General features: G+C 30.8%; 1 protein-coding gene across 5 annotated transcripts in view; it reads right to left on the bottom strand.

Annotated features, from left to right (window-relative positions):
- Positions 1-824: 824 nt before the first annotated feature.
- Positions 825-23,817, bottom strand: part of LOC134706774 (zinc finger protein 1-like) — a 44,078-nt gene continuing 21,085 nt past the window's right edge. For 2 of the 5 annotated variants that reach the window (XM_063566038.1, XM_063566041.1), the window contains 5 exons: positions 14,115-14,258; positions 12,311-12,559; positions 8,638-11,012; positions 6,834-7,023; positions 825-6,174 (listed from right to left, as the gene is read on the bottom strand). In XM_063566038.1, coding sequence (XP_063422108.1) covers positions 5,963-6,174; positions 6,834-7,023; positions 8,638-11,012; positions 12,311-12,559; positions 14,115-14,258 — 3,170 coding nt within the window. In that variant the 3' untranslated portion in view covers positions 825-5,962. The other 3 variants (XM_063566042.1, XM_063566040.1, XM_063566039.1) reach the window with 3 other exon arrangements.

The following is a 23,817-nucleotide window of genomic DNA, read 5'->3' as shown; positions in this document are numbered from 1 at the left end:
TAGTACACACAAAATCAGGAGGGAACTTTCCATAATTTTATGTGACCATATGTCAAAGTAATATTGAGTATTTTATTTAATCTTATTTTAAAGTTACTGTAACCTTGACCTTAGATATAGTGACCTACAAATAGAGATCTTCCTCTCAGTTCATGTGAAATGATTAAGGTTGCAATCCAAAATAGAATATTTGAACAAAGATAACCAACAGACTAATGGGTCAAAATATCTATACAATACTCCTTGGTAGCATGGGGTTCAATTTACCATTTATTTTTAAAGGATGATGAATAATGAATGTTTTATTGTCCTGTACTGTAGGCAAACTTGTCAAAGAAATTTTCTGATTTCAAGGGACACAACTCTTGAGCAGTGAAAAGGTACAGAAAAAAGTCAGGAATAGTTTAACATAGTGACAGACAAATGGGCTAAACAAAGTACAAATGAAACAGATGCAGTTTAGTTATAGGAGGAGGACTTCCAGACACCTCACTTCTATGTTCCTTCAGTTGTAAATAGTTATCAAGGTACCAGGATTATAATTTAATATGCCAGACACGCGTTTTGTCTACATAAGACTCATCAGTGACACTCATATTAAAATATTAATAAAGCCAAACAAGTACAAAGTTGAAGAGCATTGAGGATCCAAAATTCCAAAAAGTTGTGCCAAATATGGCTAAGGTTATCTATGCCTGGGATAAGAAACCACAACAAAATATATGGTAAACTTTCATGTAATTTTTTAGACTCCATGGTGACCAATCTGATGGGGTACAATATAGGGTATACATCTGGACTAGATAGAAAACAACAGTAACAAATAAGTTTACATAATTTTTTTATTAAAAAGAATGTTTTCATTAAACAGGTAGTTACAATTGTATTATCTATATTGTATTTACTGGATTTCTTAAAGATCTTAAAGATTTTAAATAATGATATTTCAATTATCTGATTGAGTAAAAGAAAACTGAACCAGTTGTATTATAATACAATTACACATTTTATTTTTGTTTCAAAAAATTTAAAATTATTTATACAATAGATTAGAAGAGAGCTTCACAATCTCTTTAGCATAGATTTTTTCTGAAAGATCATATTAAAAAATCTGAATTTCCATTCAAGAAAAAAATAGGGGTTTCCTGCTAAATAACAGTAAATAAAATCTTTTTCAAATTGTTTATTACTTTGGTTTAGGATATTTTAAGCATTGTTCGGTAAAAAATAATTTGTATCAAGAAAAATAACTGGTATCTAAATTGAATATTGTAGGAAAATTTACAAGAAATATCTAGTTCTAATTATTATTTGAGCAAAATTGAGATTTAAGTCTTTGACCAAAAGTTTTTTTTCCCAAAGAATAAAATTTTGAATATAACTGAGAAACTCAAATAATTCAGTAACATTTATCAAAGTCATAGGAAATTTTTTTATCACTTTCAGCAGAAGCTTTTTTCATTGAAATTCACAAAACTTGTGTAATCATTTACTTTTAACTCTACTCTACTTGTTATGACAATGTACCATAAAAACAAGTTTACATAATACTTTATAGCAACTGAACAAATTATTACTATTTTGATTGTTACAATTTAAACATATATCTATACAATGAAAGAGACGTTTGAGCAAGAAACATTACATAAAGAATTCTACACATATTATATATGATCTTTGTACAGATATTATGCTTCTTCACTTTAGTCACAAACATTGTGACAATAATTTAATTTATTTCACAAATCATATCTTTATTAAAGTTATATTTTATGTAACAACTTAAGCTTCAAACTATATAATCTTGTTTAAAGCATTTCTTTAAATATCATTTAAAAATTATTAATACATTGCATTTCCAACATTAGATAGAAGTCAATTTTCCAACATAAGACTAATTAATTTTTTTATTTTATATTTTTAAATTTGAAGAATTACTGTTGAGAGAAATTTTTAAGAATTAAGCTTGACAAAAATTATATTGCAATAATTATGTAGTATTTTTCTCCTCCTTATACAATAAAAATCAATAAAATATCAACTAAAATAAAACAGGTACATGTATTTGATAAATCAATTAAAACTTTTTAAAAGCAATAAAACAGAACTCCATTTATAAAGCATGTGGAACTTATTCATAAGACTAGAAAGAAACTTTGTTATTGCATTTTCCCATAAACTTGAAAGATCTGTTACAAATATAATATTTGCAGAAATTACCATAAAATAAAAGAAAATAAAGCAAAATGAAACAAAATATCTTTTCTCATTACTTAAAAACCAAATTAAAACTTTTATTTCTGTAAATTAAAACAAAATGAACTAAAAACTTGTGTAGGAACAACACATACATAATACAGCTGTTAAGTTCTATACATGGCAAGATACGGCACAGCTTATTACATAAAAACAATTGTACAATGTAATCTGGGACTAGTTAAACAGCTATAGATACAACAAGGACATTCTGGAATGTCTTTTCAGCAGATAAAAAGTATGGTGGGACTACAATGAAAACTTTGTTCTATGATTAAAAATAAAAAAAAGATGATTTTGTTTAATATAAAAAGATGAATGAAAATAACAGTAATAATAACAAAATGACGAACTAATTATGCAATTCTGGAATAAAATTTGTGAATAACAAGATTTGGTGAAATTTGACTGATTCATGTATAATATTTGATTATGTATAAACATTAAAAGCAGACACAAACAAATGGCTACATTAAGACTTTTATTTACAATTGACTAGAGATTGTTCATCCTCCTTGCAGAGAGTTAGCTCCCTTTCCTACAACAGAGATTTGTCATCCTCCCTGCAAAGGGTTATTGCCCTTTCTTCTCCCTAACAAGATAACTGTACTGTTTACAATTTATACATATTACAATATAAGACAGGTTTTGTTGAACAAGGAAATGTCTGAAAGCTATTATAAATGCTTCTATGAGACAAGAAGTGGCAAAATGTACAACAACTAGAACAACACACACACATATATAATAATATCATTGTGGCAATACTGAGATGGCGGCAAATACTGACTATTAGCAAAAACTTGGCACAAAATAAAGAACATTGGAAGAATACTGGTCATCAAAATATCTAATACTTGGTGGGTATTTTAAACTAATATAGTAATTGGCACTAGACAGACAGACAATATAAAGAGAATATCATGGAAATAATACTGCATCAATAAAATTGGCACCAGGGAAATTCTTGTCTAAAACTTGAGTAATTAAATGACATCAGCCTCAGATTTTATTTAAATATCTGAAGTTTGATTTAGCTTAATCATCATTATAATACGAAATGAGTATTGAGATATATGAAGTTTAGATTCAAAAATGGATTTCATAAAAAAAATGTTGCAGTTTAACTTATACTAAAAAAAATTAATATAATACTGTTTTTATAACTGATCATTGGCACAAATGCTAGATAATAAATGGAACCTTGGCACATTTTAAACTATTAAGAGACTGTTGAGTAAGATTGGAACACAAAGTAAATGTCAAACATAACAAACTTGGAATTCTTAGATGACTTAAAACAAACGTTTGGCAGACAGGGACAACTAACAACAATAACAAAACAGGAAGACAATGAATTATAATACTGATCTAGGTTAGATGTCAAGTTACCATGGTAACCAATAAGTAGCCATGGAAAACTTAAAGCACTCATCCTTTTACACATAAGGTCATACATACCACACATTCACCATTCATACACAGCATTTATCCTCCAACACACATACACACACACAAATATAAACATACATTCAATCTTACATTAAGAAACACACAAATATATGTTTATATATATTAACAATAATTGACAACACAGATTGCACATTTTGACCTTTGCTCTGCCAGTTATGACTAGATGAACAAGCACCAAGACAAGAACTTAATTAATAACAAATCAAACTATTTCTATCAAACCAAAGCTCAAACTTATAACTACAAATACACTCATGCATCATCAAGGGGGAAACTTCCATTTATAACTAAGTTAACTTACAGTCTATTAACCAAAATAAACCTGACACAAAAGACGACAAAGACAAGACAGGACAAGACAGGACAGTCTTTGGCACACCAGAATTCACCATAGCTTATCTGGGATTTGCCCTGACAAGATTTTGGCACAAGAGGAATTATCAAACAGTTCAAAAGTCCCATCACAACTAAAAACTCTCGCTATATATAAATATATCAGATCAGAAATACACCCTTTCATATTATTTAAAACAGCTGCTGCCAAAAATTGAATCTTTTACTTTATACAATAGATTTCCACATAATAAATGTGAATTTTTTTCAATTGAACTTTTTTTTTTTTTGAATTTCAAAATAAGGGAATAAAAAGGATATATTTCTGCAATTCTCACTCTGGGACTTTATCAGCTGCAAAAAGTTAATTTTATTTATACAACAGTTAATAGTATTTCCTTGTTCAACAAAACCTATATCTATAACAAAAATTTACAATTCATTGGCAGTGGTTAAGTATTAAAAAAATCCATGACATATGGATATACTTCTGGAAAGATGAGATTGCTCAAGTTAAGATTCTAATTCATAATTTGAGAATTACTATATTTGGCACAATATATTTAACAATTTAATACTGAAAAAATGTTGGTTATACATATAACTGAGTATTTAATTAACAAGAAACTTGATTTAAAAAGTAAACAAAATGGTTTTATTGTGGAAAACTGTATTTGGCACAGAACTTGTAATCTTGTCCTAATTTGTAAGTTTTGACACACTTGTTATGATTTAAATCTTAAGATTTTTCATACAAATTTGATTCTGAAAAAATGTTTTTTATACATGTAACTGAGTATTTGATTAACAAAAAACTTGTTTAAAAAAGTTAACAAAATGGTTTTATTGTGGAAAACTGTATTTGGCACAGAACTTGCAATCTTGTCCAAATTTGTAGGTTTTGAATGAACATAACAACTTGTTTGGCACCATAAGATTTTAATACTATTTATTCTTGTTATTTGTACAGAGTATTTGTGGAGACAATTTGATTCTTAATTTGATTCTTTTTTATGTTTGGCACAAATAAATACAGTTTAATATTATGCATGCATTATAAATAGAAATAATTTAGTTGACGTTTATACTACAATATTTTATTTCTTTGGTTAAGTAACTAATAAATAACATAGCATTAGGTTTGTAAGCACTAAATAATCTTTACACTTTACTACAGCTTATACAATTCTCAAAAAAAACATGCAAATCTAACTTCAAGTAAATACTTGTAATAAACATACATCTAAAGCATATTAAGTTTGCCATTCTAACAATTTATTGAGTATTAATTCTCAGGTATACTGATTTGGTGGGCAACAAAGTTGCTGCGACAACAAATTTATGCAAAATTTACATTTCTTCCTTAATGTATTAATGAAAATGGTCCCATATTTTTTAACATGAAATGATGTCATGGTTTCTTGGAAGAAAAACGAATATGTACAACTTTCTTCAGCAAAAATATACAAACTTTTCAAAAATAACAATATTATCTCCCTTTGATTAAAAACTGTTGAGACATGGTGAAGGAGTTTGGAATGGAATCATTAACAATTATCATTGAGTTCATTAACAAGTGAAATTAGGTCAACAACGTAATGTCTTCCTGAGAAGACGTGTGTCCGACAGTGACATGAACACCTTCCAGTATCATATTGTACAACTGGACTATAAATATGTCTGCCATTTCAAATCATTAAAACATTTATTCTTAACAATAAGCACTAATAGTATAATAACAACAGAAATATTCTGAATTCATGGCAGACATGAATATCTATTCCTTTCTAAAGTTTTGGATATTAACCCACTAACTTATGGATAGATAACTAATGCACAAAATATTGTTCATATTAAAATTATTGCACTTGTCAATATTGGACTATTCTCACTACGACAACTAAATGCTACAGTTAAATTCCTCCCGTGTTGGTTTACAGTACTTGTATCGATGGTTCATGTGTTGACTGTATGAACCAGAATGACTAAAGCGCTTGCCACATTTCTTACACTGGAAAGGTTTCTCCCCACTATGTAGACGTCTGTGCTCAGTCAGGTGGTGCTTGTGTTTGAATGCTTTATGGCAGATCTCACAGTTGAATGGTCTGGCACCTAGAAAAAAAACAACAATGATTAGTCTAACACTTACTTTTGTCAACTTTGGGTTTTGTATGTCTAACTGATGTTCACATCACATCCATTTTTTTCAACAAAGGCAAAAAATCTACCAGTAAACTCTAATTTTACATTGAAAATTAATATTCAGAACTAAAGTTAAATAGTACAATAAACAAATCAGTACTTCGTTCTTCATCTTTATCTTCAGTTATATTTCATAGTTACAAATGAAGTCGTCTGTTAAATTGTCACCTTTACTTTTGTGATGCCTTTTTTTAGAATTTCAAATAGTATGAACTGTTTTAATTTTTAATTGTTAGGGATTTACACTATATGATTGTTTACCGTTCCCTCAAATTATCTGTTGTGAGAGACTGTCTCATTGGCTCAGTTTGTATTTGAATTATTAAAACTAAATCTGTTGGATATGTATTGATAGTTTGGGAGAACATTTATTATCAGTTGTAATTGCCTTTAAACTAGCTTTCAGTAGCTCAGACTTTACAGTATGGGATTTTCTAATTATTGAAGGCCATGGAACGGATGGCCTCGTCTGCTGAATTCCACTTCATTCTCACTTTCATGGATAGTTGTCTCATTGGCAATCATACCACATCTCATCATTTATATACACATCTTTATTAATATCTTACCTGAATGTTCATATTTATGACGGGCCAATGAACTCTGTTTGCTGAACATCTTCTTACATTGGTCACAGCCATACAACCCGTCATCAGCTTCCATACGGTGGTTCTTCCAGGAACGACGCTTCTTACGATATGGATGGTCTTCATCTAACATGGCATCGTCAAGGTCTAGCTGAATCTCTTCAGATTCCAACTGTAAAATGAAAGAGAATGGTCAATCAACTATGTTAATTCAAATAAGGATTAAATGCTGATACATAAAAAAAAAATCCTGTATATTTTTTGGTATACCTTAAGATTTGAGATACATTCACTGACAGAGTGAGGCTTAGGCTATTTAGAGAATCATCACTTATATCATGTTTGCAAATTCCAATAAGGTAGTGCATAATGAGCCTATTTCTGCAGCTGATTCATAATGCTAAGCCAAAATGTATATTGTTAATGTATATATATAATCAGGCTGCACACTTAATTCTATACTATTCATTCATCTGAAAATTCATGAATCAGGTGTGTAAAGCTTAGGATTTTAGGTTGATCATATAAATAGACTGTTCCTCCAATTTGATCTTTAACAGTTTTGAAATATACATGCAATATCCCTTTCTTCCATTTTGAAAGTAATCTACTTCACTTGTTTTATATAACTGTTTTTTTTGTATATTCTTTCTTTCAAATGAAAACAGAATTAAATGCTTTATAACATGGTCAACAATAAAAATTTAACAATATTTTAAATTAACAAAGTAACAGAATTCCATGCATTATTTATCAATCAACATTTCCTGAGCATTTAAAAAACTTCAATACTTAAATTTACAAATTAGTGCATTTCTTTCAATATTTAAAATGTATATTCCCAATTTCAATTCTCAATTTTACATACTATTTTTAAGATATCAAACATATACATGTACTCCCCATTCTTTCTGAACAATGATCAAAAATTTCACCTAATTAAGTATTATATCAGTATATATACATATGATCAATTGAAATGCACTAAAATGGCGAAAATGGGAAAATATAATGATTAATTCTATATGTTCTTTTGTCTAATTTTCTTGTTTTTCCCTTTCAATAGAAATTTCTTATTGCAACCTTTCAAAATAGCAACAAATAAAATTTTGAATATCCTTTTTCTTGTAAAAAATGAACAAATATGTGAAAGAATTTCCCATTTTCTTATTTTGTAAAACACTTGGCAATATTATCCAACAGATACCAATGGCATACATCTATTGTTTGCCATACTGTCAAAATCTAACTTATGTATCACATCAACTTCATCAAACCTTAAAAAAATATCTAAATAAATTAATGTTCTTCCTTTAATATTTCCCTTTTCTATCTCATTTCATAAGTAATTATTGATAATTGATTGTAAATATTGTTTAAATTTCATTCAAAAATGTATAAATAATTCTCAAAATTACTTAATCTGTCATTTCCTAGAAAATATCCACAACTGTTACAAAACGTAGTACATCTTAAGAAATTTTTTCTTACAACTTCTTAAATTTTTATAAATTTCCTGAATTATGTTAGTATGTAACAAGTACTAACACTGAACACAGATTCAAAATTACTCATGCCAAACTTTGTATGCAATGAAACACCATTAGTAAAATATGAAATTGACAAAATGAACTTATTGATGATGAAATGATGTTACACAACGTGGTCAGATTCTGATAGCATGCACTTAAATATTTGAGACACACAGCCGTAGGTAATGTGAAGGTAATGTTTGCCATGCATTTTCTAACTACAGGTAAAAAGGTTAAAAATACGGGATACAGACATAGTCTCTCTCTACCTGTCTCCATGACTTCTTCCTCATACGCTTCAGTTTGATCTCACTGTCGAGGGTCAGGTTGGCTCGGTCTGCTAGGCTAACTTCAGCAAGGGTGGCTAGGTTGTGGGTGGCATGTTCCATGGCAGCATCGAAGTGGACACCGTTATACTGGGATCTGTTTTGGTAACTATCACTGCTAGAGCTGCTGTCACTCTGGCTATCATCATCGTCATGCTTTGGAGTGTTACGGGCCTGGTGGATCTTGTTGATGGCAAGGTGGACCTTCTGCTGGAGTGAGATGGTTATGTTGTTGGTGTCTGGTCTGCTGTAGTGATGGTGGTGGTACATAGGATGGCTGGAAGTGATGATGGCTGGCTCACAGGTTGGTATAATTCTGGTGTGTACTGGAGCTTGCTGGATCATACTTGGTGCTGTTGTGATGGTTGGGTTTCCTACGAAGTAACCTGGGAATAGACCTTCTTGTTGCATGTACTTGTAGATTGCACTGCTTTGTAGTTTACCATCCATTGGATACTTGTGTTGTGGTGTCTTCATGAACATACTGTCTTTCAGGCTGTCACTTAACAGTTTCTTGGCATATTCCATATCAGGCTTTGACGAAACGCTAGGCTGGCTTTCTGGTTTGACACTCAGATTAAGGACTTCATGACTACTAGTAGGTGGTGTGATACAAGAAGCTGGACTACTTCTGTTACTGTGAGCAGGTGCTGGTCTGGTACTCAGGTCTAATGGTTGTTCAAATGTAGGAGCTGTATTGCTGATCTTCTTGCTGCCTCCATGAGCTGCTACAGGAAGGATTGCTGGAGTAGACGATCTAGAATCACTGATGGAGTGAGATGGACTGTCACGCTTAAACCTGGCCATGGATGGAAAGTATGGAACCTCTTTGCCACGTCGACGATCTCTAGCTCTCATGTTCTGGAACCAAACTTGAACAACTCTCTTGGGGAAACCAATTTCATTGCCAATGCGAATCAGTTCATACTTGCGAGGACGTGGGTTGATGCTGTAGAAGGACTTCAAGACATGTAACTGCTCGTCGCTGATCAAGGACCTCATACGAAACTTCTTGCTGTCATTCAAGGCATTGTCATCTTTGTCATCTTGATCTTCTGATTCAGTCTCTGGACTGGCGCTTGCTATGGAGAGAATGTGACTATGGTCAGACATGCTGCTACTAGGTGAGTTACGTGGACTGCCATCACTCATTCGCTGAACAAGGTCTTTGTTGAGTTTACAGATGTAGCGTTCATGTTGATGGAGGCTTACTGGACTGTTGAAGACTTCATCACAGAATCTGCAGGACAATGTCTCTGATGACTTTTCATCACTGGTAATAACTTCTGATGATGTGGACTGGTTGGTCTTACTCTCATCACTACTGGCATTACTACTGGTGTTATGCTCATCTTTCTTACACATGTACCTCTCATGTTGGTGACAGTCAACTGCACTGGCAAATATCTCGCAGCAAAATTTACACTTGTACGTTTCTACAGTTGTTGTCTGTGGTCCTGGTGTAAGTGTTGAAGTGGTATCTTTCTTATCAAAGACTGGTTCTTCTTTAGTGACATTAGCATCTACAGTGACAACTTTTGTGTTGGAATTGACATCTGGAGAGATCTGCTTGGTGGCCATTACCATACTGGATGGATGTGGTGTGGAATGTTGAATAGATAATGTATGTGGTAGCAATGATGTCATGACAGGTCTGATAGCATGGTGGTACATTGGCAGAAATCTAGCTCCAGCTGGTGAGTAGTAGGCAGGAATACCTTGCTTCATTGGCTCAAAATGCATCATTGGATGTGGATAGGAGTGCATAGTGGTACTGATCCCTGGTCTAATGGTAGAACTGGCAGACTCCACAGTTGATGGACAAGCTCTGTTCTGATTCATTACCCAACACTTTTTGGACGTCATGTGGCTGCTGTAGGACCCGGAATGGCTGAACCTCTTGGAACAATTTGGACACTGGAATGGCTTTTCCCCACTGTGGATACGGATGTGCTCCTTAAGGTGATGTTTAAACTTGAAGGCTTTCCCACACTCTGGACACTTGAACTTACGTAGGTCTGTACTCTCGTCATGGCTGATCATGTGACGTTGAAGACGATATACATTGGCAAAAGTCTTGTTGCAGATGTTACAGGATTGTGATGTTGGGGAATGCATGGCTAGGTGTTTATCTAGATGAGACTTGAGTAGGAATGCTTCATCACACTTTGGACAGAGGTACTTGATGGGTAGATCTGGATGAACCTCCCTCATGTGGTCTCGTAGAATGTTGAATCTGCTGAATGTCAAATCACAATGGGCACAATTCAGGACGATGTCTTCATCTATACTGAAGCAGTTTTCTGAAGAAAAATAAAATGAAACACATGAATAATGATAAACACAAAAATTTTAATTAAAAAAATCAAATGCTAAACAGAAATGAAATAAATAGGTTCCAAACAACCCAAATACCTAACCAACCATCTCTTTGTTAAATACAACGAAAATTATCACTGCTTATACATTCAGTTTAAATTTTGAAATAATCTCAATGCAGCGTTTTATTATCACACTTTTCATTTCATTGGTAGATTGTGGTTACTTGGTGGTTCTTTATATATATAGTGTTTAAAATCTTTTGGCCATGGTATTTGCCTTTTGTCTTTGCTTTTAATATGAAATTTTTAATTGGTCCTTTTGGTATCAGAGACCTCTTGCTAAAAAGTTTATACAAGATTTCATTAACCTTTAATCCTTGTATTGCTTCTGTTATTTATAAGGTATTGGGACCTTCTTGGGCTGCTTTCAAACCCTCATCATTTCTCTTATTATTCCAAAAGAACCCATTTTTCATTTCATACAAATTGAGAGATGTTTCTTGGTTATTTCAGTGGTTGCTATCTGAGTGACATATACCCCACATAATTGAATGTAACAGGACTCAAAGGTTTATTTCTCATCTATCTGTTAATGTATTTATAAGGATTATTTTTGTATGTTGTTTCATAAGGCAAAGTTCTCTTCCTTTTTTCTATTGTACATTCTACTATTGTGCCTTTATCATTCAACTGATTAAGGGGACAACTGAGTTCTCAAAAGTCAGGAGAATTATTTAAACAAATGACTGTAAATGAATTACTTATAGATAACTCATGGTAAAAACTTTACTGGAATAATAATTACTCTAACAATTTACCTGAAAACTGGTATGCAAAAAATATTTCAGGCACCATGTGACTTATTAATGAGCCTTTCCAGAAGTTAAGGATATTGACAGTGAATGTCAGGTATCTTAAACGAATTTGTGCTAATGGGGAACCTTTAGTGGTCTAGTTTAAATTAGTCACAAAATTGCCTAAACTTTGTGTAATATAGAAATTTGCATTAGATGGAATCATTTGTATATCACTTTAGACCAAATTTTGACCTCAATATTTCTATCTTGATTTATTGTGTGAAGTTGGGTTAGTGTCTCATTAATGTATATCCTCCAGTGGCGGTTACAGAGGGGGTACCAGGGTTGAAACCCTCCTACTATTTTTGGACAATCAATGCATTTGAATGGGGACATAAAGTTAGAATCCCCCTTTTAAAATGGCTGGACCCACCCTTGCCCTCATTCATCTTTCACTTCTTCTAATGTTTAAAATAGACTTACCAAGTTCTTGTGATGTGTTGGCTTTGTCTTCATCATCATCATCATTGTCGCCATCTTCCCCATCACTGACTGCTTCTGGGTAGATCACTACTGTATTTGTCTGATGAAGGTATTGTCGTAACTTCTCATCATCTGTACATTTCTGGTCAGCCATTGTGGTTGGAATGTCACTTTTGGTGGATACAGGTGGAGTTGTGTCTATTATAGAAGGAGATTTAACGTCTGGTGTCGAAACAACTTCTGTAGTTACTGAAATAAAAAAAAAATCTGTTAAGAAAAAGTAGAATCACAAAAATACTGAACTCTGAGGAAATTTCAAAACGGAAAGTTCCTAATTAAATGGCAAATTCAAATGATAAAACAAATGGACAATAACTGTCATATTCCTGACTTGATACAGGCATTTTCAAAATGGTGGATTTGACCTGGTTTTATAGCCCTAACAAGGAGTCAAACAGTGAGCATCTTACAAAGAAATCTGCTAAAACTATTTTTAATGTACATAAACAATACAACTTAATGTGACACAAGTTTTGCAACTTAGTAATGTGTTCCCTAGAAAACATTATGCTGAAGGACATCTGAACTTGTTATAAGATGTAAGAGTATAACTCTGTTTTAAAGCCATTAAGATGAAGATCAGCAATAGAAGCACTGCTTCATTCTTTAATTTTGGTCAAGTGTTTCTGTGTGAATTTTATGTCATGAACTATTACACACATGTATATGAGTTATGGTATGTTAAATCAAATGTACCTATAGATGTATTAACTTATAATATCACATATTGAGCTATAGAGGAGGGTGCAAAACTTCAATATTTAGAAAGTTTAAGGTAAATGATACATAATATTTGCAGTTTTTGTCTTTGCAAATTTCAATTATTTACTAAACATGCTTAACATGGGTGAAATTAGCAACTCACAAAGATTAACTGATTCATGGTATATGATGGTACTATCAAATTAAATTTCTTCCTGTAATACTATGATTTGAAAAGCCACAAGGAATAATTGAAGGGTAAACAGGTGTGCTTACACTAAATCCAACTTTAAAATACATCTGAACACAACTGTATCCTAATCACAGACTTATGCATTGGGGACATATTTATTTAAAGCTTAATTGAAAAAGAGATATCATATCATGTTCCAAAGTGTATCAAGGTAATACTTTTAATAAGTAAATGTTGTTTTTCCAAACAAATGACCATAAATATATGAAAATAAACAACTGAAATAGAAAGCTTTCCTTTCAACTACTTCTACAGTGTTTTTTTTCCTTTGTTCATTTTTTTTTCTCTCTTTTAACTGAAACAATTTGCAATTAAATAGAAAACACTTCATTCCAACACATATATAGAACAGTACAAACTGATTAATATACCGGTAGGTTATTAATGAGAGTACTTAGTTATACTTTGAAAATTCAACATCATAGTTTGATCAAAGACATGACATCATCTTATTTTAATAAAAAAACCAAACACATAATCATTGTTGTCTGTAAGTATATTTGACAAGCTGATACTGTTGTAGGTCTTATTTAAGTAGCTACTATAAAATGTGCTATTTCAACTTAAAATGTCCCCTTACAAGCATAAATTATCATTCATGTCATTCATGTTCTATGCTTATATAATGTAAGGAGATGTCTTAAGATTGCCATTGAGTTGTATAATGTATTGTGTCAAATGAATCCTTTTTGTTGTTAGGTCACTGGTTTGTCAACACTTTCCATACCTCCTTTAATTAATCATTCCTTATTTCACAAAAGAGCATAAAGAAGATAGCCAAATACTAACCATTTTTCTGTGGTTCTGTGTTGTCATGGTTATCTGTTGCTGTGTCATGAATCATGTTGTCATGGCTACTACTGTCATGGACATCTGATTTGTCGTCATCTGTCTTCTGTACTTTAGTTGCTGGTTCCACACCCTCAGTTTCAACTGAAAGGTAATTAATATCATAAAGTATGGGACATACTTGACATAGTTATCTCAAAATGACTAGGGAAAAACTTGTTAAAAAGTTAATGTTATCAAGTTCTAGTACATGTATTACAAACTTTATGAAAATAAAATTATGAGAAACTTATTCATCCTTTATCTCATATAGATGTCCTGAATGTAACAGTAACTTGAAAATTGGGACTTTTTTATTCGGAAAAAGAATGTATCAGATAAATGTTCATTCTAGATTGATCAATGTAACAGAAATTTTAAACTATTTAACATCATCTATCAGGTCTTATAGTTCCTAAAATATTTGTGTCATGATCATAACCAGAGGTATAAGGTTATTATATCAGTTTACCTTGAACCAATAAAACATTCAAATAAAAAATGCTTACATGATTCATAATGAATCAGACCACCTCTGTTCTAACATGGTTAATTTGTATAATTAATAACTTAATTAATGACAAATATGAGAGGTAATTGTCTGTATTATATAAAATTATCATTTAATAAGGGTGTTGGTTTTTAACAAGAAAACAGAAAAAATAGTGCATGTTTAGAAGCTGTAACCATTTCTTTGTAATTATATGGTGCATGCTAGCTGGCAGAAAATTGGATAAATAAAGCACCATATAGAAATTCAGCAGAAAACCATCAAATTACCTTTAGATAGTAACTAATAATAGTTAACTACATGATTGTGAATGCTACATGTGGAAATCATTATCTAAGGTAATTGGACAAAACATCATGTTTACAAATCGCAATGTTGTGTCATCTAACAAGCATACAAACTTACAAACAAAAATAAAGATAATTTCAAAAAAAATCAACCTTTTGGTATTTTTTTCTTAGAATAGGAATCATGCTTCTTTTTTTTTTTATTAAATCAGTCACATTTTTTAACAATATAAAATATAAACCTTATTAACAATTAGAAATAACATTAAAACATTTTAATTTCAACAAAGTTTGGTTTTGTATAAACCTACTAAATATTTCCACATTCTCAAACAGTAGCCACTTTGTCTCAGAATATCAAATATCAAGTTACCCAAACTTCTTGTGACCCACTTAGACAACAGTAACTTACCAAGTTGAATTATTCCTGTACAAAATTCCTTCAACATTTTCAAAACCACATCTATAGTAAATTAGATAGAAGTTCACCTGATGAAGGTTAAACACCTTTTACCTTAAAAACCAATTTTTACTACCTTAATAATCATACAAATGTTTGCATAAAGGATCTTCCAGGTGTAAGCCTTTCAATTTAATCACCTCTAGTGGGTAGCCAATCAGAATTAAGTATTGGCTTCTCTGCCAACCTCCCAGGTTCAGTGCTTATTTCAGCTGTTATATGCATCAACCACAGGTTTAAAATGGGGTTCAATTAAGGGATTCAGGTAAATCTTACTGGGAAAAGCATGAGTACAAATTCTTCCAATAACTTAGTTATCATAAATCACTAGTTTCTTAGATGTTCTAAGAAAATACTTATGGAAAGTGGTCTTTTGATAATTATTTTACTTAACAACTTTTCTCTTGTTGGTTAAAATCTTGGAAGATGTTAATTTATATATAAAGTCCTATCTATTTTATTTTTTTTTCATTTAAAGAAAAAGACATGCCACATTTAGAAGACATAAACCAAAGCATAAAGGATTAATGCGTATTTGCTTTAATTTCATGAAAATTTTATTTAAATTTCAAACCAAATTGAGAATATTTTTCTTCAGTTTTCCCTCTGCTCACTTGTGAATGCATTTGAAGGTGGAGTTTGTTACCTGTCATTTCTACCCAGGATAAATCTACCCTCCCCATTTTTTCCTATTGACAACCAATCTCTTTTCATCATTTCCATTTATTGATCCTATAATCAATACACAGCTAATGTTTCTTACAAACCCTTCCATTGCTATACCTGCAGTCATTGATTATTCAACATCATTACAAAAATGTTTATTTACAAAAAGATGTGTTATTAAATACACATTTTATTATCAAATTTGTAAAGATTTTTAGTATTCTGACAAGACTGAGGCTGTGTTTGATATTAAAATTATGTTCATGTTAATTTTGAGGTTAACTTAATCCCAAACAAGAATGAAATCTAGCAGGTCTTTTAATTAAAATAAACTTTTATTATCACATTCAACCTCATAAACAATTTATCTTTATTGTGATATTTATTAAATGGTCTTTTGCATAAAATTATTTCCATGCTTTTCTTATATTTATTATCCAGGAAGGTGGCTCCTTAAAACAGTGATTGATCAAAAACCAAGACAAAAACCTTTACAAAAATATTGTTTTATTTCAACATACAGAATATTTAAGGGAATTTCACATAATAACTTCTAAGTTGAATAAATAATTAGATACAGTTATTTTTCCCCATGAACATCCTACTTAGTTAGTGGCAGTGCTTGAAGAAGAGATAATCCCATGAAAAGTAAACAAAGGTACTGTTAAATACATCCAGATTAACAGTATCCTACCAAGTACCATAGAAGGAAGAAATGTGTTGAGGATGAGTGTCACTACCTGCTGATAAGTCATAACAGGAAATGCACAAATCACCACATCATGTTTTTTTTTATTTATTTATAATGTACAGTGATGAAGTATTCTATTTTTGTCATGTCAAGGTACACACATACTGAGAGATAGGTAGATTAGAGTGAAACAGGAAGAAACATTTATTTCTCTAGGATGTGGAGTAATAACACTTACAACATTATAAAGACATTTTGTTGTATAGTACTTGAACAATAAATTTTAATACTTATTGCTGAAATATAACTAAGGTGTAGTTTCCTGCTTTCAGTTTTATAACAAAAATAAATCCTATTGTTTAAGCTGAAATGTGGATTCTTAGTCAGAAAGTTAATCAATCTACCTAGCTAAGTTCTATTTTTATATAAAAATAAATTGACACAAAATCCTTGAAAATAATATTTTGGCTGTAAGTTTCCTACATTATTTTACTTACTTATTTACTTACTACTTGAACTTTAATTTAGAGAAAGAAGTGTTTACATCTCCTATAAATCTGAATAATGTCTCTAGCTGTTGTTTCTTATCAGTTGATTACTAACCAGAAATGAATCAACTTATCAACAGATTTCTTTGTCTCTGTTTTTGCTCTCATGACAGTTTTGTCTCATTAAAAACAATTAAATGCAACAATACAAAACTTCTGTTTGGTAAGCTGGAAATTCTGGATAGTTAAACAATAGCAGAATCTTCTAAAACAATTGTGTTCTTGTGACATTATCATTGTTGTTTCATTATTTCTTGGCAAATACACAGTTTTAAAAATTAATAGCAGAATTATATATCAGTTGTATTTTGTTAATGTGCATAAAAAGAGACTGCTTGAAGTTGTAATACAGAGTTATTTACAAAGCTTTTGTCTCTTCTAAAACTTTTATTATTATTTGAATTTTTTTACACCCACCAATTTATCTATAACTAGACTCAATGACATACATTTCATTTGTGGCTAACGATTGATTCAGGATGTGTTATTTTCCTAGATTTTTTTATGCAATTTATTTTTTTATGTAACTCAATGAGTGATTTTTATTTATATCATACATCTATGTTTGGTAAAAATAATGTTAATGACTAGTAAATTAATAAATGGTATCAATGAAATTTAAAATTTAAATTCACAGTTTTGATAATAAAATGTAGTCTTCCATTATGAAATGTAATTTTTTGACTTTTCACTGTTACTTAAAAAGAAGATTTTGAGGTTAATTAATAAGTAAAATATTATGATCTTAAGAAATTTGTACTTTGTTATGTAAATTATACATCCAAGTGAAGCCTGAGGACATTGCTGAGGGAGCTTTTGGGGTCTCAGGATCCTCAGACTGATATCCTTTTATAATTAGTTTTGTTTTCAGACTATATCCCCCCTCCTAATCAGTCAACATATATGTCCATGATGCAAATTAATACAAGAGGAATCACTGCAGGTATAATTCAGTGTGTTTATCAGGACCATGTTTTCAGTGATGCCAATATCTATCTCTGTGCAACTGTTTTCTTATCTTTATCACAACTTCCTTAATTTACCCCACACAATAAATTGTCAAAATAGTTTCTAGAAAAGTTTGACAGCATCTTTCAAGATTTACTTCTGATCTTATAAAATGGTAAGAAGAATTCTGACAATAATCCATTTTCATTAGTATTCATTACCTGCTTAATACATTTATATCAAACAATGTAGTGGACCAAACAGAAGTACCTCGTACATTATACCAGTGAAACAGACCATGAAGAGAGTAACCCATAGATAACCTGTCGTTGACATCTCTACCATGTTTACAACACTATTTCATATGCCAAATTTAACATTATTTTATCATCACCAACTTAAATCACTAATCTTGATAAGAAATTGGTGATTAAGTTTTAATGATCAGTAATTGTAGAACTGAGATTTAAAAGAAATTCAGGTCCTGAGAAAACAGATCATTTCTATTGTTACTTTTTTAACAATTCATATAATAAAATTTGATTTTTCAAAGCTTTCATTTTCTTCTTGCAAAATTGATCCAAAATTATTCAGATTAACTTTTTTTGTATTGTTTTCAAAAAAGAATCTTCGGAACATTTCCTGAATTCTGACATGACCTTCTATAATATTATAAAATTATACATTACTGATACTAAAATGACAATTTTTATAGTTACAGATATCCCTATTAACAATGATATATGAATCATTGTATTTTTCATAACTTTATATTAGCCATTTAATTCTGTTTTAATGATGTAGCAGAGTAGATCTAGCCACTTATTGTCATTTTAAGTCAACCAATGTACCCTATAATCAGCCAATCACATTTTAAAACACCCTGTAATTCACCAATCATAATGGTACATGCTCCAACTTGGGTAACCTAACATTAGATGTAAGATAGCTTCCGTTATGACTGGCAAACGCTGCCAATAAAACATTCCATTTAGAAATTGATTGTACTTTATAATATCATGTGGAATGGTCGTCCATCATAAAGCATGCGTCCTAAATATCTCGGAAATTACATTAGAACATCTTCTCATTACTGGCATTGTCTGGGTTCTTCCTGTTCCACATCTTAACTTTCTGGGATTATGACAGATCCGAGAAAATGCAAACAAAGGAATTTTATCTGTGTATTGTTCCGCAGAAGACATATCACCATAGAAATTGATTTTTATCAAAATTACATTGCCAATCACTGAGTTCTATAAATATTCTTCTTATAAACTTATTACATTGATTAGGCATTTCTATTTAAATATGGTAAAAAACATGCATGCTTAAAAAACTTTCTAGGCTTGAAATGGGCCCAATATGTCTTCTTAATTGACAGTTTCAAGTCCTCATATGAAATTTGCATTATGTGTCTCCTAGGAAATATAAAAACAAATTAACATTCAATTGACAGTGAAAAAATCCACTTTCCTGCACGATACTTTCCCATCATAACTTACAGATCATTTAGTCTGACTCTCAAAAACTTTAAACACAATATTTTAAAATGTTTATGTGTTTGTGTTGCTCTTATGATGGGCTAGCCTATTTTTACTGTTTGAAAGGAATGAGAATAGTGATTTTTAGCAAACTTTGAAAATTTTAATGATGTAACAGACAAAAATATGAACTGGTAGTTTTATGAAATTTGGAAGGATTATAAAAAAAAATCTGTCTTTAAAATTGTTTACATTATATGGTTGGCTATACTATTGATCCTTTAACTGCTTTAATTACAGGAGCAAAAGTGAGGAGGATATCAACTTGATAAAATCTTGCGTCAATGACACGCAATGAAGTATGCTATATATGAATAGTAGAAATACAATCAGTTTTTTCCATTTGCCAACTTCACACAGCCGAAGTTAAGAGTAAACATTACGACAAACGTTCAAAACATTTTCTCCTCGTTAACGGAAGATGAAGTGTTAAGTGTATTAAATAATCAATATGACTCCTTTTTGGATTTGTTTAGTAAAGTTTTATTTCAAAAGAAATGATGACTTTTGATTATAAGTGATCTTGGTACTTCAATTTATCTATTTTTTTGTAATATTTGGACAGTGACTAAATGCTGTTTCAATAGATTCATTAGGACTGAGGCTGCATCTCTTGTATAAACACTTAATTTGCTACAATGGTTCTGCTTCCACTAATGATGAAGAAAAGGACTTACTGTTTTATACAGAGGACTATTACATGGAGTTGTCACATTTTATTTCTCACCTTTTTTTTACAGACAGTAATTCGTTTAGTCAGCCACTTTAAAACCATTAGACCTAAAAGGGTAATCCTGTGACTCCAAAAGGATATGAAAAGGTATAATAGTTATCTTATACAAAAAAAATGACTTAAATGAAAAGAAAATAAACTTGGTTCTGACCAATCACAAATTACAGATAGCTACAGTAAACAACTAACATGTACATTTGATAGAGAGAATAAAAAATACTTAAGACCAAATGCAATGAAATCAAATAATATATCACAATATAGCAATGTAATCACACAGAATTTATGTGGTAAAACACTTAATTACAACCTGAGTAAGAATTCCTGATTTTATGTATATTGTTTAAGAACAGTTAAGACCCCCAGCAGAGCTACATCTGTCACTGTTTCCATCTTTGTTTTTAGAACCATAAATAGACAATGCTTCGCTCATGTTAATTACACCTGTACTAAATATAAACATAACGGAACTTCCAATTTTCATAATTTGTTATTAAAATTAGTTATAACAATAAAAATAATCACTTCTTCTTTGATCTCCGTTACAGTTCTACATCGATGAACTTAAATGTAAATGACCACTGGGTTGGTTTAAATAATGTCCATCATCTGGCCAAATAACAACAACCACTGAACAATACAATGGCAAATTATTAATTGCCCATTCCAAATGAAGTCTTAATATTTAATGACAACATCAATACCATTATGAACACCTTTCAAAGAAACATTATTTCAACCATTTTCTGTGATGGACGCATAAAGATAACAATTTTTTTCTCTTGAAATAAATACTTTTAATTAATTTTAATTTAAGAAGAGTATCTGAGGCCAAATAAGGAGATGTGGTAAAATTGCCCATAAGACAACTAACTATCCATAGCCCAATGGACGATCAATTTCATCAAACAGCAACAATAAATGTTATATTTGTAAAATATTAACTTGTTTTATATCAACAGCATTCCATATCATAACAATTAGTAAATGGCCAAACAAATTACATCAAATATCAACTTAAAACAAAAGCCATGAAAACAGAAGTCAAAATTCCCTGGAGGATGAATTCCATTAGGTTTTGTCCAGCACACATCAAATAAAACAAGAGAAGATGACACCAGACATAAAGCTGATAATGGGGTTCCTATCCTAATTATACCCAAATCTAATTATAATAAATGATTAGGTTCTTTGTGCTGGGTGTTGGCCATCAGTTGGGGTGATGTAACAGTTATATAAGACCTACCCCTGGGGGAGAGACATATGGAGTTGGTGTAAACTGTACTAAGTTTATACCATCTTCAGAGTCCTGTCAGTGTCAATTAGCTCATCAGGTTTTATAATTTTTTTTAAATATGAAAGTTATTAGCCAAAAGTCCTATAATTTTTCCAAAAAATCTCTATAGAAAAAATATCTGCAATTCAATTGGTCTTCATAAAAGTGACAACTTCTGCATATAACCCTATATATAAATCCCTTCTTGACACAGCTTACTTCATATCTTATCCAAATTTACCATTCAGGATTATTAAGTATAAATATATATTATACAAGTTTTACCAGATGTCCATTTAATGTTGTCCTTTCAGAATGCCCAGAATTGTGACCAGTGAACCATGAATCTATCAATCATATAAATTGTGTCTAATACCATTCTGTATGACAGAAATCAATTCTCTTTTTATTGAACTATTATCTTTCTTTCCAATCTCTTCTTTTAGTTATTGATGAAATTCAACACTAATCATCTCAAAATGTTCTGGTGTATAAAATATCTTGATTATGATATCTTGGAATTTTATTTGAGATTCTCTGAGATATAGGACAATATGTCACCCTAATTCTAATGAGGAACTGCTACTTAATATGAAAATAGAGAGAACACTTATATAGAATTTACTTTTAAACCAAAGGATAGATTTTGACTGACTTGCAGAGGCAATGCTGTAAAGAACCCTCACCTGTCATATATGTTTTAGAGGCATTTGTGATTTTGACATGTGTATGCCCATTCCAATGATAAACCTGTTTTCATTCAAATTATGAGGGATGTCTAGTAAAACAACAAGAACAGTGATTCAATGTTTTTACTATTTACTTAAAGGTATAAAAAAAAACAAAGAGTAAAAAATATTCCATAATTTAATAAGACTCCCTTTTTGTTTTGAAGAAATCTCTAAATCAGAATTCATTTGCTGTCTATAGATTTGTAGCTTATAATGATTTGGTAAGAGATTTCATCATAATACTTATCTGTTTAAATCTTTATTTCATAAAAAAAAATCTTTACACATTGGTCTTTGACATATATATGGTGAACCAGAGCCTTGCAATGTAAACAGAATTGACAGGTGTAAAATCTAGGTACTTTATTCACACTATGGATTTTCAAAAACTGAAACAGTGAGACTTATAGTTCTATGTGATTTTATTGAATTTTGAAGATTCAGCACTATTTCTTTGATTCCTGACTTCAAAGTGTGTATAAGCTTCAATTACAGCAGGTAATAAGAGCATTAAACATTTATCCTTGTAACAAACACCTGTGTAACTATGATTAAGATCAAAATCACCTGTCTGATTAAACACCAAATTAATAGATGCTTATATTCCATAAGATTTTTTGAAATTTTATCTTTTGAAAGTTGTAATCTTAATATCTAAAGTTATAACGTAATAACTTTGAATTATTAATAAGAAATTCTTAAACAATACTTTTTTTGGTTTAAATAGTAATTTGAATACAGGTGCTGTAATGAATTTCATATGTAGTTAAAAACTTAAAATACATATTTTTTATTTCAATTGCATATAAATTTTTGAGAATAATCATATTTGGTAGTAAATTTTGAAGATTATTAATATATTCAAAATGTCTTGGCCTTACACTGAACCTAAAGGTCAGCTGCAATGCTGTTGGGTATGCACTTCTAACCTGAGATAACACCGATTATCATCACCCAAACATGCCTCACAAATTATGGAATCTAGTCTTCTTAACTTTATTTAATGATACAAATTCAATTACTGTTTATTGAAAATCTTTAAAAGTTGGACAATAGTGTCAAAAGAAATTATGTCAAGTTAAAACCCTCAGAGCCATCGCTGTATCTCTCACCTGCCCGACCATTATTATAAAACTTGAGTATGTCTAATAAAAAATTCAAATCTTAATGATTTCCTTCTGGCAAAGTTCCGTTTCTTCAATTTAAAGGAATACAATGTTGAACATGGATTTCAGAACTCAAGTGCTTCATTAGCATTTATAACAATGG

Source organism: Mytilus trossulus, chromosome 2, assembly GCF_036588685.1.
Source record: "Mytilus trossulus isolate FHL-02 chromosome 2, PNRI_Mtr1.1.1.hap1, whole genome shotgun sequence".
Taxonomy (NCBI): domain Eukaryota; kingdom Metazoa; phylum Mollusca; class Bivalvia; order Mytilida; family Mytilidae; genus Mytilus; species Mytilus trossulus.
The sequence above is the reverse complement of the archived record's forward strand: the minus strand, read 5'-3'. Positions and strand labels throughout refer to the sequence as shown.